Below are 17,148 nucleotides of genomic sequence, written 5' to 3'. Positions count from 1 at the left end.
AGGGCCACGGTCCCAGTGATGTACTGGGCCGTCTTCACCACCCGCTGGAGGGCCACAGTCCCAGTGATGTACTGGGCCGTCTTCACCACCCGCTGGAGGGCCACGGTCCCAGTGATGTACTGGGCCGTCTTCCCCACTGACATTGAATACTGCAGTACGGGCTCTCAGCATTGTACGGATATCTCCGTTCGTCCAGGGTTTTTGGTTGGAATATGACCGCATTGTTGTTGTGGGTACAACATCAACACATTTCCTAATGAAGCCTGTGACTGACGATATATATATATATATATATCCAGATTATTCCTATCATTATTCTCAGTCCTGCAGCAGTGAGTCTGTCTGTCTCTGTCCAGCGCCTCACTTTTCACTGTGTTAGTGGCTCCTCATTGAGCTGCTGCTTGTAGGAGGGGAGTAGGAACAGGGAGACGTGATCTGATTGGCTTAAGTGGGGGCGGGCGGGATGGCTTTGTGCGTGTCTGTACACAAACGGTACCCTATTCCCTACATAGTGCCCTACTTTTGACCAGGACCCACACACCTATAGGGCTCTGATCAAAAGTAGGCCACTATATAGGGAATAGTGTGCGGTTTGGGATGTTACCAAGACCTAACTGTGAGTGACACAATACATTTCTATCCTCTGAACATTATGTAACTAACGTTGCACCCTCCTGAACTGGCCCTGGTGTTGCAGCTTGGCCCGCGGAGAGGTGAGGGGGCGTAGGGGGGGAGGGGTTGAGGGGCGTAGGAGGGGAGTTTGACTGGGAGTGTTGAGGGGCGGTTGACTGGGTGTGTGAGCGTGGGTGGACTGACCGCAGCTCTCGCTCCAGTGGGAGGGGGGTGGGGGTGGGGAGAAGAGAGAGGAGGGGGAGGGGAGTGGAGAAGAGCAGGGAGGGGAGTGAATTGGAGGAGGGTGAGAGAGAGAGAGAGGGAGGGAGGGAGAGGAATGCTGCCTTGTATAGGCTGGTTCTACCGGGTCAGACTGACTGACTTACGGGGCTGTGGAGAGAGAGAGAGGGGGGAGGGGTGTAGAGACAGGGGAAGAGATATGGGGGGAGAGGGAGAGAGACAGATATGGGGGGGCAGGGAAGCGGGAAGAGACCGAACAAGCGGGAGAGAGCGTGTACAGCTAGGCTATGTGTGGCTGATGTCACTGGTTATTTTCTGATCAGTGGTTTAGTCTGTCAGACCAGGGTCAACAACAGCTACTACACTACTCTGCTACTTTCATCACAAGGGTTGTGTGCTACTTTCATCACACGGGTTGTGTGCTACTTTCATCACATGGGTTGTGTTACCTTCATCACACGGGTTGTGTGCTACCTTCATCCCACGGGTTGTGTTCTACCTTCATCACACGGGTTGTGTGCTACCTTCATCACACGGGTTGTGTTCTACCTTCATCACACGGGTTGTGTGCTACCTTCATCTCACGCGTTGTGTGCTACCTTCATCACACGGGTTGTGTGCTACCTTCATCACACGGGTTGTGTTCTACCTTCATCACACGGGTTGTGTGCTACCTTCATCACACGGGTTGTGTTCTACCTTCATCACACGGGTTGTGTGCTACCTTCATCACACGGGTTGTTTTCGGTTGCAGCAAAGCAGCTATGTGCATTCATATATCATTCATTAGTATTTCTCTGCTCTTTTTTGCCCCAGAGTGCTATACTTCTGCTCAATAATGAAGTTGAGTTATTCATTGATTTAAACTAGAGGTTGACCGATTGTGATTTTTCAACGCCAATACCGATTATTGGAGGACCAAAAAAGCCGATACTGATTTTAATCGGTCGATAAAAATAAATAAATAAAAAATATATAATAATATATAACATTTTTTTTTTAAATGTGTAATTGTATTTGTAATTATGACAATTACAACAATACTGAATTAACACTTATTTTAACTTAATATAATACATCAATAAAATCTATTTAGCCTCAATTAGATAATTAAACATGTTCAATTTGGTTTAAATGGGTTGTGAAGGCAAAAACCAAAGTGTTGGAGAAGAATGTAAAAGTGCAATATGTGCTATGTAAGAAATCTAACGTTTCAGTTCCTTGCTCAGAACATGAGAACATATGAAAGCTGGTGGTTCCTTTTAACAGGAGTCTTCAATATTCCCAGGTAAGAAGTTTTAGGTTGTAGTTATTATAGGAATTATAGGACTATTTCCCTCTATACCATTTGTATTTCATTAACCTTTGACTATTGGATGTTCTTATAGGCACTTTAGTATTGCCAGTGTAACAGTGTAGCCTCCGTCCCTCTCTTCGCTCCTCCCTGGGCTCGAACCAGCAACACAACGACAAAAGCCACCACATCGAAGCAGCGTTACCCATGCAAAGCAAGGGAAACAACCACCCCAAGGCTCAGAGCGAGTGAAGTTTGAAACGCTATTAGCGCGCGCTAACTAGCCAGCCATTTCACTTCGGTCACACCAGCCTCATCTCGGGAGTTGATAGGTTTGAAGTCATAAACAGCGCAATGCTTGACGCACAACGAAGAGCTGCTGGCAAAACGCACTTGTGGAGTGCAACGAGAGAGAGGCAGGTCGTTATGTAACGTCTCTCCTCTGTTTCCCCCTCCAGTCTCCCAGTCCAACAGCAGTGTGAAGAAGCAGAGGAGTCCAGGCATCTTCAGTACGTTCTTCTGTTGCTTTAGGAACTACAATGTGGAGCCTCCTGCCTCCAACAACACAACCACCTCCCTGCCTCCAGCCCCAGAGGAGAATGGGACACAACCAAAGGTACACACACACACACACACAATACTTCTAAACAGTTGGATAAACAATGAAGAATAGAAGTGTCTTTGAAGAACTCCAAAATCTTTCAACATTGACTGTTATGTTTCCATGTTTGTGACGTTCTCTCTCTCTCTCGCTCTCTCTCTGTGTCTCACTGTCTCTCTCTCTGTGTCTCGCTCTCACTCTCTGTGTCTCTGTGTCTCGCTCTCACTCTCTGTGTCTCTGTGTCTCGCTCTCACTCTCTGTGTCTCTGTGTCTCGCTCTCACTCTCTGTGTCTGTGTCTCGCTCTCACTCTCTGTCTCGCTCTCACTCTCTCTCTCTCTCTCTCTGTCTCGCTCTCACTCTCTGTGTCTCTCTGTCTCTCTCTGTCTCTCTGTCTGTGTCTCTCTCCCTCTCTGTGTCTAGTTTGACCAGGTCGAGGTTATTCCTATCCCTAGTGTATGTATCACTATTTATCTTTCCTTCTGCATGTGGCCGCTCAGTCCTTAAGTGGCTGAATCCTAACTTAAGATCCGTGATCCTAACACTGACTGACTGACTATCATGTAAATCATTAAGTCACTCATTGCTGTCCAATGAGATAAATGTGACTTATAGGCACATGGATCTCAAGTCTAAGATTTGGCTCTGTATCTGCTCTGAATGTCTTGGCTCTAGGTAGGGCTGCACGATTAATCACATTTTAATCAAAATTGCATTATTAAGCTGCAAATGTGCCAAATAAAATGTGTGTTAGCCCCTAATGCTAATCGCTAGCTAAATCCACTGAGATGGGACAAATATTGCTAGTAAACTTTTGCTCTGCTACAGGCCGGTACCAGTGGTGTGGAAAATCAGCATTGTTTGTGCAACAGCTTGTTCTTAATCTGAGAGGAAAAGGCAAATATTTGTTGTCTGAATGTACCTGTCTATTTAAATCTAATTAGGGTCCCATGGTGAAACACTGACCAACACTTTGGTTCCTACTCTCACAACCATTCTCCTCCCTTACTTCCGTTGTCATGCCATCAAAACTGCATTCCAAATGCCCATTGTATTCCAACCATAACATTAGAACCATCATTCTTTTTCTATTCTAAGTGTTTTTTGATCTCAAATTGCAATATTTTGGTACACAAATCGCAATTCGATTCCTCTTATCTGAATGGTGGTGGGTTTAATTTTTAGGTGTTCGTAAGCAATCAAACAGTGTTCAAGCATATTGCGTCTCCTGCATGAGTGATACAAGTGGTTTGGTTGCATTTTGTAAAAACTTCCTAACAACACTAACTGCCAGCCTGACCAATCTTCCTGGATTGCTTCTAAAGCCAGTTTAGAGACGTGTTGTTTCTACTACTTCTCTTTTAATTTGGTTCAACGACAGACAACGTAATAATCTGTTGGGGCCAGAATGAGACGCTCTCTAGGTAAACAAACTAACTGAACCTCCTAGACAGCCTGCCTATCAATTATGTAGAAAGTCAAGAAGAGGCCATAGAAGAAGCCACTACGAAGCCTCTTGAATACGTTTTGACAGTAAAAGTAGCTGTAGGGGTGATATGTTTGCCCCTCCTTAAGGCACATGGCTGAAGAAAATTATAATTAAATCACACTGTCTGATTACAATGAGGTTTATGCTACATTTTGCACTTAAATAAAGTTTCACTATATAAAAATGTATTAACTAAGCAAGTCAGTTAAGAACAAATTCTTATTTTACAATGACGGCCTACCCCGACCAAACCCTCCCCTAACCCGGACGATGCTGGGCCAATTGTGCGTCGCCCTATGGGAGTCCTGGCCACGGCCGGTTGTGATACAGCCCGGGAGCGAACCAGGGTGTGTAGTGACACCACTAGCACTGAGATGCAGTGCCTTAGACCGCTGCGCCACTCATAGTGCACAAGCAATGTACTATGAAAAAAAAATGTTTCCGCTATTGCCTTACAGACATAGGCGTACTCGGTGAGAGCTTCAATCCCATTGGTTCTTGTAGTCTACGTCTGCATCTCAAACGGCACCCTGTTCCCTACATAGTACACTACTTTTGACTAGAGCCATATGCACTACTTAGGGAACAGGGTGCTATTTGGGATACTTTGGTTCTTGTAGTCTACGTCTGCATCTCAAACGGCACCCTGGTCCCTACATAGTACACTACTTTTGACTAGAGCCATAATGCACTACTTAGGGAACAGGGTGCTATTCGGGATACAACCATAGATTCTGCTCTCATGGAAAGCAGGATGTGATTGATCCCATTTAGCTAATGAGGGTATTAGAGAAGAGCTCGTTATCTAGCTAGTAAAGATAAACACTGGCTAGATCACCTACCACAGTCTGTGTCTGAACCATAACACCCAAGGCCTAAGTCCATTAAACATTAGACTCCGCTTCGGCCTCGAGGCAGGGAACAGAGGGAACTAGTTGCCGTGGTCACTGTGTGTATTATCGTCTCCTATTGCTGAGTCTACCCCTTTTTTTTTACGGAGTAGGTTAGATCTGCTGCATGTCCGTTTTTCACTATCTCCATCACGGAGGGCTTCCGTTTTCCATAGCACTTCAGGTCCACGTAGGAAAGGTTTCAGTTAGCGACATTGATCTGGTGTTAATATAGTCCCGTGTTCCTGTGAAGGACAGACTGTGATTTTTTGGGGGAAAGTAGTCCTGTCTGGGTGTGTCCCAAATGGCACCCTATTCTCTATAAAGTATACTGCTTTTGACAAGAGCCCCTATGGACCCTGGTTAAAAGTAGTGCACTGTATCTGGAATGTAAAACAAGAACAACAAAAAGAGAGAAATGGAACACAGGCTCGGTCTGTACTGTTTGACCACAACATGACCTGTTACTGTCTGACAGAATGTGTGAAAGTTAACTTTAATCTCTTCAGATTAGACAGAAATCTGGAGGGATTAAACACACTATATATATATATATATATATATATATATATATATTACACTTGGTTAGTGTTGAGAGGGAAGGACAGAGATGATGGGATTCCTGTTCTGAGATGATACAGGGCAGGGATGGGTAGCTTCAGTCTTTCGTGGTGTCTGTTGGTTCTGTTCGATGTAGACCCGATCTGTTCAGAAGAGAGAACCAGCAGATCGTTCCAGCACAGTGTTAGCTAGTGTTCATGTTTCTCTCCCTTAATCTTTCTTTATGGGAAACACCAGACTCACTATTAACACTGGGCTGCTAATCCACCCTGCCTCACACATTTAACTAATGATATCTCAATGTGTTGATTATGCACTCTCCTCGCTCCCTCTCCTCTCTCTCACCTCTCTCTCACTCCTCGCTCCCTATCCTCTCTCTCTCTCTCTCCTCTTTCTCTCCTCTCATCTCTTTCTCTCCTCTCATCTCTCTCTCTCCTCTTTCTCTCTCCTCTCTTTCTCTCTCCTCTCTCTCTCTCCTCTTTCTCTCTCCTCTTTCTCTCTCCTCTCTCCTCTTTCTCTCCTCTCTTTCTCTCTCCTCTCTTTCTCTTTCTCTCTCCTCTCTTTCTCTCCTCTTTCTCTCCTCTCTTTCTCTCTCCTCTCTTTCTCTCTCCTCTCTCTCCTCTCTCCTCTCTCTCCTCTCTCTCTCCTCTTTCTCTCTCACCTCTTTCTCTCTCCTCTCTTTCTCTCTCTCTCCTCTCTCCTCTTTCTCTCTCTCCTCTCTCTCTCCTCTCTCCTCTTTCTCTCTCTCTCCTCTCTCCTCTTTCTCTCTCTCCTCTTTCTCTCTCTCCTCTCTTTCTCTCTCCTCTCTCTCTCCTCTCTTTCTCTACTCTACCTCCCTCTCTCTACCTCCATCTCATTCTCTAACATATAATATCTTCTCTCTCTCCTTCAGCCTCCAGCCAAATTCCTCCTACCAGAGATGAACATATCAGACTATGGGAAGAAGTGTGTAGTGATCGACTTGGATGAGACATTGGTACACAGCTCATTCAAGGTAAAGGTTTTAATTAAAGCCCTGGTAGGCTGGTATTATCAATGTACAGTTTTCATGTTTTATGTTTAGATTATTTCTGCAAAACCAATTTTCCTCTGAGACAAAGTTGAACTTGGTACTGGGCTCAGTGGCTGGGCCGGCCTCTCACTCAAGACTCCATCACGCTTTGAAGAGCTATCTAATTGGTTTCTCCTGAATTCATGCCTGTCTGTCTGCTGCACAGACTGCTGCACGATTCCCGCTTTAATTCTCCCCTCATCAGCCTTCATAGGCACCCGAGTGGTGCAGCGGTCTAAGGCACTGCATCTCAGTGCTAGAGGCGTCACTACAGACACCCTAGGTTCGATTCCAGGCTGTATCACAACCGGCCGTGATTGGGAGTCCCCATAGGGCGGCGCACAATTTGGCCCCAGCGTCGTCCTGGTTTGGCCGAGGGTATGGCCGTCGTTGTAAATAAGAATTTGTTCTTAACTGACTTGCCTAGTTAAATACAAATAAATAGTATGTTGAATGAGGCTCATCTTGCCTTTGTCATAATGTGTAGACTTAACCTCCAGTTTCCTCTTTACTTTGAGTTCCCCTAGATCCACTGCTCTCCGTCTGTTCATTGTAATCATGTAGGGTTACACGTACATTAGACCGTGTATTTGTAAAGTACTTAGTTCTGAGCCATTCATCTTTCACGTTTTAATAAACAACTAATTGACAGATGTCAGTTCAATTATTTGAATTCCATTTTGTTTTTGTTTTTCTTCCTGAGAGCTCAGTACGCGCATTGCAGTGTTTCTCTCGAGGTTGATCAGGTACAGCCTGAACTGTGCGATGTAGTAGGGAGTTGTAGTTTCCAACAAGCCAAATTCTACATAGTTTAGCGCATAAAACGTGGTAATTAACTACATTGACCATAATCCAGTGCGCACTTACTTGTCCGGTCTGTGTTACTTTTACGACTGCTACAGAAGAGAGAAGAATGCCCGATCGTGAGGTGATATAGAGAGCAGCTGTTACTTAGAGACGTATCGTGAGGTGATAGAGATCAGCTGTTGCTTAGCGACATATCGTGAGGTGATAGAGAGCAGCAAAAGCTTAGCGACGTATCGTGATTATGTGATATAGAGCAGCTGTTGCTTAGCGACGTATCGTGAGGTGATATAGAGAGCAGCTGTTACTTAGCGACGTATCGTGAGGTGATAGAGAGCAGCTGTTGCTTAGCGACGTATCGTGATTATGTGATAGAGAGCAGCTGTTGCTTAGCGACGTATCGTGATTATGTGATAGAGAGCAGCTGTTGCTTAGCGACGTATCGTGATTATGTGATAGAGAGCAGCTGTTCCTTAGCGATGTATCGTGATCATGTGATATAGAGAGCAGCTGTTGCTTCACCAGGTATCTCTACCTGAAAATACATGATCTGGGTGGTTGATAGTTGGTATTCAGCAGTCATAAAAGTATGCCTTATTTACTTTGAAGAACTACTGAATAGTGATGTTGTCAGACAACAGCTCTATAGAGATGAGATGACTTGGAATTAAATAATAAAGTCATCAAATAAGACAAATGTAATGTATACCACAACTGAAATATATAAAGTGGTGATAAGTGATCAGCAGTAATGGGCAGTCGCTACCCTCATGGGACTTTTATTCATTGTTTTATTCTGTGTTACAGCATTCAACCCAAATAATTGAAACCGAAATTGAAAACTGTAAATTAAAAAAAAAGAATCGAACTGACTTCAAAAAGCATGTATCTCTCGTCACTAAAAGCAGTCTGAGCTGCAGATAAAACAACAGAGAGCGCGTCACCGTTTCCCTTCTCCTTTACAGACCTCTGTGTCCTCCTCAACAACTTCCAGTAGGACAGATCCAGGATGTGTCTGCTGTGAGCTAGCAGCACTGTGTGTTTGTAAAGCAGTCTGAGTTTATAGATAACCAACTCTGAGAGCAGCACCATTTTCTCACCTGTTCTGGGGGGGGGGGGGGGGGGGGGGGGGGGGGGGGGGAGTAATTTTAAAGGTAGCTAACTAGAGTCAACAGCAGTAGACACTGTTCTGTCCCATGTTAGAGAGTCAACAGCAGTAGAGACTGTTCTGTCCCATGTTAGAGAGTCAGCTTGATTGACAGAGTCGAAACAGCAACTTTGGATTGGAGATGTTTGATATGGGTCTGGAAGGAGAGTTTACAATCTAACCAGACACCTAAGTATTTGTAGTTGTCCACGTATTCTAAGTCAGAGCCGTCCAGAGTAGTGATGTTGGACAGGCGGGTAGGTGCAGGTAGCGATCGGTTGAAGAGCATGCATTTAGTTTTACTTGTATTTAAGAGCAATTGGAGGCCACGGAAGGAGAGTTGTATGGCATTGAAGCTTGCCTGGAGGGTTGTTAACACAGTGTCCAAAGAAGGGCCGGAAGTATACAGAATGGTGTCGTCTGCGTAGAGGTGGATCAGGGACTCACCAGCAGCAAGATGTATTGATGTATACAGAGAAGAGAGTCGGTCCAAGAATTGAACCCTGTGGCACCCCCATAGAGACTGCCAGAGGTCCGGACAGCAGACCCTCCGATTTGACACACTGAACTCTATCAGAGAAGTAGTTGGTGAACCAGGCGAGGCAATCATTTGAGAAACCAAGGCTGTCGAGTCTGCCGATGAGGATATGGTGATTGACAGAGTCGAAAGCCTTGGCCAGATCAATGAATACGGCTGCACAGTAATGTTTCTTATCGATGGCGGTTAAGATATCGTTTAGGACCTTGAGCGTGGCTGAGGTGCACCCATGACCAGCTCTGAAACCAGATTGCATAGCAGAGAAGGTATGGTGAGATTCGAAATGGTCGGTAATCTGTTTGTTGACTTGGCTTTCGAATGTTAGAGAGTCAACAGCAGTAGAGACTGTTCTGTCCCATGTTAGAGAGTCAACAGCAGTAGAGACTGTTCTGTCCCATGTTAGAGAGTCAACAGCAGTAGAGACTGTTCTGTCCCATGTTAGAGAGTCAACAGCAGTAGCAGGGATAGACTGTAGTTCAGAGAGACTGTTGACTAACAGTGACCTTGCTTGGCCTCTGGTGTCATTATCCAGAATATCTTTCTCGTAATCCCCCTCTTCTCCTCCTCCTCTCTTTTACTTGGTACGGTCTCTCTCTCTCTCTCTCTCTGTGTGTCCTATAGTTTGTTAGAGAGAAAGGCAGAGAGAAATAGAGATTTTGTTTTGTCAGAAAAGGGGAAGGAAGAGGAGAATAATACTTAAAAGGGAGCAGGAGAAGATTAGTTTTCCTTTCTTGAAGGCGACTGAATGGCCTAAAATCTATGGCACTGTGCAAGCTCTCCCTCTGCTGTGTGACTGTTGTATTACACCCACTATGGAACAGTTTCTGAGACACTGACATGTTGTGTTTTATCTCTTCTCTCTTGCAGCCCATTAGCAATGCTGACTTCATAGTCCCGGTGGAGATAGATGGCACAGTTCATCAGGTACTGTAGGATCACTACTATCGCTGTCTTTATTATTCACTTTTAAATACTGGTTATTTGATTATGTGCACCGCAGTCATTAGTGTCTCCAACGGCGTTGTTAGAAATGACCAATTTTACTTTTATAGAAGACAAATTTTCAGTTTTATATTTTCACAAGTCTTTCAAAATCCGACCAAATGTTGCACTGTTGCTCCCAGTTCCTCTGAGCTCAACTCCAGAAGAGGAGGAGAAAGGTTGTGACCCAGTTCCTCTGAGCTCAACTCCAGAAGAAGAAGAAGAAGAGGAGGAGGAGGAGGGGGAGAAAGGTTGTGACCCAGTTCAAGTAATCCAGGATAGGCTGTGTGTATCCTGGTTGGCCTGTTCATGATTACTTGAACTGGGTGGCGGCTACTGCTACTGGTCTGGGAAAGAGTAAGATGATTGCGGCTACTGCTACTGGTCTGGGAAAGAGTAAGAGGATTGCGGTCTGATTGTTCGACTTAATGTGTAGTATGATCAGTGATCATACTACTTGTAATTCTGACTGGTTTCAGGTGTATGACCCTAAAACACTGGTTGTAGGTGTAATAGTATGGCATTTGTTGAAGCTCAATGTTAAATTCAAATCTCCCTACTATTATATCTGTGCAAAGTTGATTTGCAAATTTTTATCGGATTGGGAGGCATACAACACATAGCTAACCAAGTTAGCAAGCATGGCATTTTCTTTTAACTGCACAAAAGGTCATGTAGGCAAGCAATGGTGTTGGTGTTATTTAACCTGGGTGCACCTGTACCCCCCCCCCCCCCCGGCTACTTTTTATTTGGATGGTGACTTCAGCTTTTCGGGAACACGTTGAAAAGTAACTTGACACAGTCAACGCAAATTTGGACTATTGTATTTTGTTCCTAATGCTGACGACCCTGTTAAAAATACGGTATGTGGTTCTCGGTAATGACCGAACAGCTCATGACGAGATGCGGGGATTGGGAGGTTCTGTGGTTCTCGGTCATTACCGAGAACCACATACCGTATTTTTAACAGGGGGGGGGGGGGGGGTTAAATAACACCAACACCATTGCTTGCCTACATGACCTTTTGTGCAGTTAAAAGAAAGTGCCATGCTTGCTAGCTTGGTTAGCTATGTGACTATTTTCAACACATCAACTGTTTTAGACAACAACAACAAGAAAACATTTTCCCAGGCAATATAAATAAATGCGATCAACAAACCGCTTCCTGTCATCATCAGACTGTCCATTTAAATCGTGTCGAGATGATGCGTTCACGACCGGGTTTGTTTTTACGTCGTCGCCATGGGATCTGAAGGTCCTGGAGACATTATGACCATTCTTCCGTGCGTAGTTTTGACACAGTCCCGACACACACACACACATTGTTAAAGAGCATCTTTGAGTACCATTGGACAGAGACTGGTGTGTGTGTGTGTGTACTACTGCGCCACCTCCTACGCTACATCCCAGGAACACGCTGCTTAATGGCAAGGTGGGAGGATTGTGTTCCCTGAAATGCGTACACTAGCTGATTGACGGAGCGCCACGACCTCTCTACACACTTTTTAAAAAATCTCCGGGTCTTACTGTATCCCCCAGGAGACCCTCTCCGGGATACCGTCTTCTGGGCTCCGGGTCTTACTGTATCCCCCAGGAGACCCTCTCTGGGATACCGTCTTCTGGGCTCCGGGTCTTACTGTATCCCGTATCCCCCAGGAGACCCTCTCTGGGATACCGTCTTCTGGGCTCCGGGTCTTACTGTATCCCCCAGGAGACCCTCTCCGGGATCCCGTCTTCTGGGCTCTGGGTCTTACTGTATCCCCCAGGAGACCCTCTCCGGGATACCGTCTTCTGGGCTCCGGGTCTTACTGTATCCCCCAGGAGACCCTCTCTGGGATCGGGTCTTGCTGTTTCCTGCGAGGATCAAACACTGAACTCACTCCTGTTACCATCCCCAAATATACAGGAGTCCTTTCCTCCCCCAGTCTCTTCCCTGTGTGCTGCCCTTCTGGCAGCTTTATGGGACTTGTACAGCTGGTGAGCAATCAGCCTTTGATTACTCACCAATCCCCAATCAGCCCCAATTAGTCCTGGCCAGAGAACCCGTCGTGACCTGGCACGTCCAGCAGATGGAGCCATCGCCTCGTGATGTTTACTCCGTCTGTCACCAGGCCTCGACAAGTCTCCCCCTGGTGGCTGACCTGCTGTACACCACAGTATGTAAACAGTTAATGGGTAGGCTACATGGTGATTATTGTGTGTATTTTCCAGGAACTTCCTCTTTCCTCATATTGACATTTCCCCTGATTTCTCCTTATTGGCTTAAATGGGTTTCTGTTTTGTTTTTTTCCCCACTTCTCTCTGGAAAATCAGCTGTTAATGTTAAATAAATACTAACAACTGCATTATTTCTGTTGCCATTTGTTATTTTTGTGTACTTTTTACTTGACTTGTATTGCTGTGTTATGATGTATTATAATGTTGTGTAATGATGTTGTGTTTTACTGGTGTAAAAACCAAGGAAATTAGATGATTAGGCTGTTTGAGAAGTTTTGAATCCTAAACAACCTGCATACACACTGTTTTGAAGTGCAATAGACCAATATACAGTAGCTTCTGTAGTAGGTAAAAGCTGTGTGCTGAAAAACCTTGGCAGAGCATGGGTGGGGTAGGCATTGTGGTGCTGTAAAACCTTGGCAGAGCATGGGTGGGGTAGGCATTGTGGTGCTGTAAAACCTTGGTAGACCATGGGTGGGGTAGGCATTGTGGTGCTGTAAAACCTTGGCAGAGCATGGGTGGGGTAGGCATTGTGGTGCTGTAAAACCTTGGTAGACCATGGGTGGGGTAGGCATTGGGGTGCTGTAAAACCTTGGCAGAGCATGGGTGGGGTAGGCATTGTGGTGCTGTAAAACCTTGGTAGACCATGGGTGGGGTAGGCATTGGGGTGCTGTAAAACCTTGGTAGACCATGGGTGGGGTAGGCATTGTGGTGATTGTAAAACCTTGGTAGACCATGGGTGGGGTAGGCATTGTGGTGATTGTAAAACCTTGGTAGACCATGGGTGGGGTAGGCATTGTGGTGATTGTAAAACCTTGGTAGACCATGGGTGGGGTAGGCATTGTGGTGCTCATGTGAATTTCCTTTATTTTCCTGCTTCAGACCAATGCCTACTTCTCACATAAAACACATGTTTTTGTTGTTGTTTTGAATCATCCTATATTCATCTGTGGTTGCAGGTGTACGTGCTGAAGAGACCTCATGTGGATGAGTTCCTGCAGAAGATGGGAGAGTTTTGAATCATCCTATATTCATCTGTGGTTGCAGGTGTACGTGCTGAAGAGACCTCATGTGGATGAGTTCCTGCAGAAGATGGGAGAGTTTTGAATCATCCTATATTCATCTGTGGTTGCAGGTGTACGTGCTGAAGAGACCTCATGTGGATGAGTTCCTGCAGAAGATGGGAGAGTTGTTTGAATGTGTTCTCTTCACGGCTAGTCTCGCAAAGGTACTTTCAGCAACTCTAATCCTTTGTCACTTGTCTGACATACTCTGGTAGTTTACTATAGGGAATAGGGTGCATACTCTAGTGGTCTACTATAGGGAATAGGGTGCATACTCTAGTAGTCTACTATAGGGAATAGGGTGTATACTCTAGTAGTCTACTATAGGGAATAGGGTGCATACTCTAGTGGTCTACTATAGGGAATAGGGTGCATACTCTAGTAGTCTACTATAGGGAATAGGGTGCATACTCTAGTGGTCTACTATAGGGAATAGGGTGCATACTCTAGTGGTCTACTATAGGGAATAGGGTGTATACTCTAGTAGTCTACTATAGGGTGCATACTCTAGTAGTCTACTATAGGGAATAGGGTGCATACTCTGGTAGTCTACTATAGGGAATAGGGTGCATACTCTAGTAGTCTACTATAGGGAATAGGGTGTATACTCTAGTGGTCTACTATAGGGAATAGGGTGTATACTCTAGTAGTCTACTATAGGGTGCATACTCTAGTAGTCTACTATAGGGTGCATACTCTAGTAGTCTACTATAGGGAATAGGGTGCATACTCTAGTAGTCTACTATAGGGAATAGGGTGCATACTCTAGTGGTCTACTATTGGGTGCATACTCTAGTAGTCTACTATAGGGAATAGGGTGCATACTCTAGTAGTCTACTATAGGGAATAGGGTGCATACTCTAGTAGTCTACTATAGGGAATAGGGTGCATACTCTAGTAGTCTACTATAGGGAATAGGGTGCATACTCTAGTGGTCTACTATAGGGAATAGGGTGCATACTCTAGTAGTCTACTATAGGGAATAGGGTGTATACTCTAGTAGTCCACTATAGGGAATAGGGTGCATACTCTAGTAGTCTACTATAGGGAATAGGGTGCATACTCTAGTAGTCTACTATAGGGAATAGGGTGCATACTCTAGTAGTCTACTATAGGGAATAGGGTGCATACTCTAGTGGTCTACTATAGGGAATAGGGTGCATACTCTAGTAGTCTACTATAGGGAATAGGGTGCATACTCTAGTAGTCTACCATAGGGAATAGGGTGCATACTCTAGTAGTCTACTATAGGGAATAGGGTGCATACTCTAGTAGTCTACTATAGGGAATAGGGTGCATACTCTAGTAGTCTACTATAGGGAATAGGGTGCATACTCTAGTGGTCTACTATAGGGAATAGGGTGTATACTCTAGTAGTCTACTATAGGGAATAGGGTGCATACTCTAGTGGTCTACTATAGGGAATAGGGTGCATACTCTAGTGGTCTACTATAGGGAATAGGGTGCATACTCTAGTGGTCTACTATAGGGAATAGGGTGCATACTCTAGTGGTCTACTATAGGGAATAGGGTGCATACTCTAGTGGTCTACTATAGGGTGCATACTCTAGTAGTCTACTATAGGGAATAGGGTGTATACTCTAGTAGTCCACTATAGGGAATAGGGTGCATACTCTAGTAGTCTACTATAGGGAATAGGGTGCATACTCTAGTAGTCTACCATAGGGAATAGGGTGCATACTCTAGTAGTCCACTATAGGGAATAGGGTGCATACTCTAGTAGTCTACTATAGGGTGCATACTCTAGTAGTCCACTACAGGGAATAGGGTGCATACTCTAGTAGATTACTATAGGGAATAGGGTGCATACTCTAGTAGTCCACTATATGGAATAGGGTGCATACTCTTGTAGTTCACTATAGGGAATAGGGTGCATACTCTAGTAGTCCACTATAGGAAATAGGGTACATACTCTAGTAGACTACTATAGGGTGCATACTCTAGTAGTCCACTTTAGGGAATAGGGTGCATACTCTAGTAGTCCAATATAGGGAATAGGGTGCGTACTCTTGTAGTTCACTATAGGGAATAGGGTGCATACTCTAGTAGTCTACTATAGGGAATAGGGTGCATACTCTAGTGGTCTACTATAGGGAATAGGGTGCATACTCTAGTAGTCTACTATAGGGAATAGGGTGCATACTCTAGTAGTCCACTATAGGGTGCATACTCTAGTAGTCCACTACAGGGAATAGGGTGTATACTCTAGTAGATTACTATAGGGAATAGGGTGCATACTCTAGTAGTCTACAATAGGGTGCATACTCTAGTAGTCCACTACAGGGAATAGGGTGCATACTCTAGTAGTCTACAATAGGGTGCATACTCTAGTAGTCCACTACAGGGAATAGGGTGCATACTCTAGTAGTCCACCATAGGGAATAGGGTGCCATTTGGGACATGGCTCTGTTCTCATTGTTTTGGTTTCTGTTTCTTCTGTCCCACCTCCTGTCTTCTGTTCTTCCTGTGTTAAAATCTATCTACTCCCTTCTGTTCTTCCTGTGTTAAAATCTATCTACTCCCTTCTGTTCTTCCTGCCTTAATATCTATCTACTCCCTCCTCTTGTCCATCTCTTTGAGCCGATCTCTGTCTGGGCAAGTGTCAACTGTCTGTGTGGTAAATGAGCGTCTCCCATTTTCAAAGTTTCCTTCCCTTCAGTAGTGGGATCTCCCTGTCGCAGCTGTATTAAATCACTAAGATGTGCTAGTCTAGCCTGCGTACCAGTCTGTTTGTGCCATCATGTCACTCCTTTTCGTGCCAAAGGTTTGATAGCACGATTGCACTAACAGGCTAGTTAGTGGTAGTTGTAACACGGTAGCTTCAGAGCTTCCTGCTTCCATCTCTGTACAGTGTCTTCTTTGACCTTTTGATGTCTGACCCCTGACCTGTAGTAGTAACCTTTTTGACCCGTGTGTGTCCAGTATGCTGACCCTGTGGCGGATCTTCTGGACCAATGGGGTGTGTTCCGAGCCCGTCTGTTCCGGGAGTCATGTGTGTTTCACCGGGGGAACTATGTTAAGGACCTAAGCAGGCTGGGTAGAGAGCTCAGTAACGTCATCATACTGGACAACTCTCCTGCCTCCTACATCTTCCACCCCGAGAACGCTGTGAGTTCGCTAGTTACGCCTCTGTGTGTGGCAGACAACTCTCCTGCCACTGACCTAATGATCTTCCTTTGGAGCTACTGACATCGCCAGGTTTTATTCCAGCCCTGCTCTAACACACGCGATTCTTCTAATCAGCTGCTGATCTAGACGTTGATCACTTGAATCAGGTGTGTTTAGTGCAGGGCCGGAACCAAAAGCCATTACACACATTAGACCCAACTGAACCAGCATGTGCTGTCTGTCTCCTCAGGTGCCGGTCCAGTCGTGGTTTGATGATCTGAGCGACACAGAGCTACAGGACCTGCTGCCCTTCTTCGAGGGCCTGAGCAGAGAGGAAGAGGTGTATGGTGTGTTGCAGAACCTCCGGGGCAGGTAGCACCAGGGTAACCCCATCTTCCTCTTTTCTCTCTCTCTCTCTCTCTCTCTCTCTTTCTTTCTTTCTCACTCTGCCTCTTTAACGACACACCATCGCTCAGGCTTAGACAGATTTCCCGGCCTCCGGCCCCTAGGGGCAACCTGGAGTCACACTGTG

The 17,148-nt window shown here is 45.3% G+C and overlaps 1 protein-coding gene across 2 annotated transcripts in view; it reads left to right on the top strand.

Moving 5' to 3' along the window:
• Window positions 1-17,148, top strand: part of LOC109874833 (CTD small phosphatase-like protein) — a 46,648-nt gene that overhangs the window by 24,237 nt on the left and 5,263 nt on the right. Inside the window, exons 2-8 of one of the 2 annotated variants that reach the window (XM_031809876.1) lie at window positions 2,605-2,762; window positions 3,169-3,201; window positions 6,578-6,679; window positions 10,093-10,149; window positions 13,559-13,651; window positions 16,431-16,616; window positions 16,867-17,148. The exon at window positions 16,867-17,148 is cut by the window's right edge and continues 5,263 nt beyond it. In XM_031809876.1, coding sequence (XP_031665736.1) covers window positions 2,605-2,762; window positions 3,169-3,201; window positions 6,578-6,679; window positions 10,093-10,149; window positions 13,559-13,651; window positions 16,431-16,616; window positions 16,867-16,992 — 755 coding nt within the window. In that variant the 3' untranslated portion in view covers window positions 16,993-17,148. The remainder of the gene's footprint in view (window positions 1-2,604; window positions 2,763-3,168; window positions 3,202-6,577; window positions 6,680-10,092; window positions 10,150-13,558; window positions 13,652-16,430; window positions 16,617-16,866) is intronic. The other variant, XM_031809877.1, reaches the window with a different exon arrangement.

The sequence above is a fragment of the Oncorhynchus kisutch genome, linkage group LG30, assembly GCF_002021735.2.
Source record: "Oncorhynchus kisutch isolate 150728-3 linkage group LG30, Okis_V2, whole genome shotgun sequence".
Classification (NCBI taxonomy): domain Eukaryota; kingdom Metazoa; phylum Chordata; class Actinopteri; order Salmoniformes; family Salmonidae; genus Oncorhynchus; species Oncorhynchus kisutch.
This window is presented reverse-complemented; position numbering and strand designations above follow the sequence as displayed.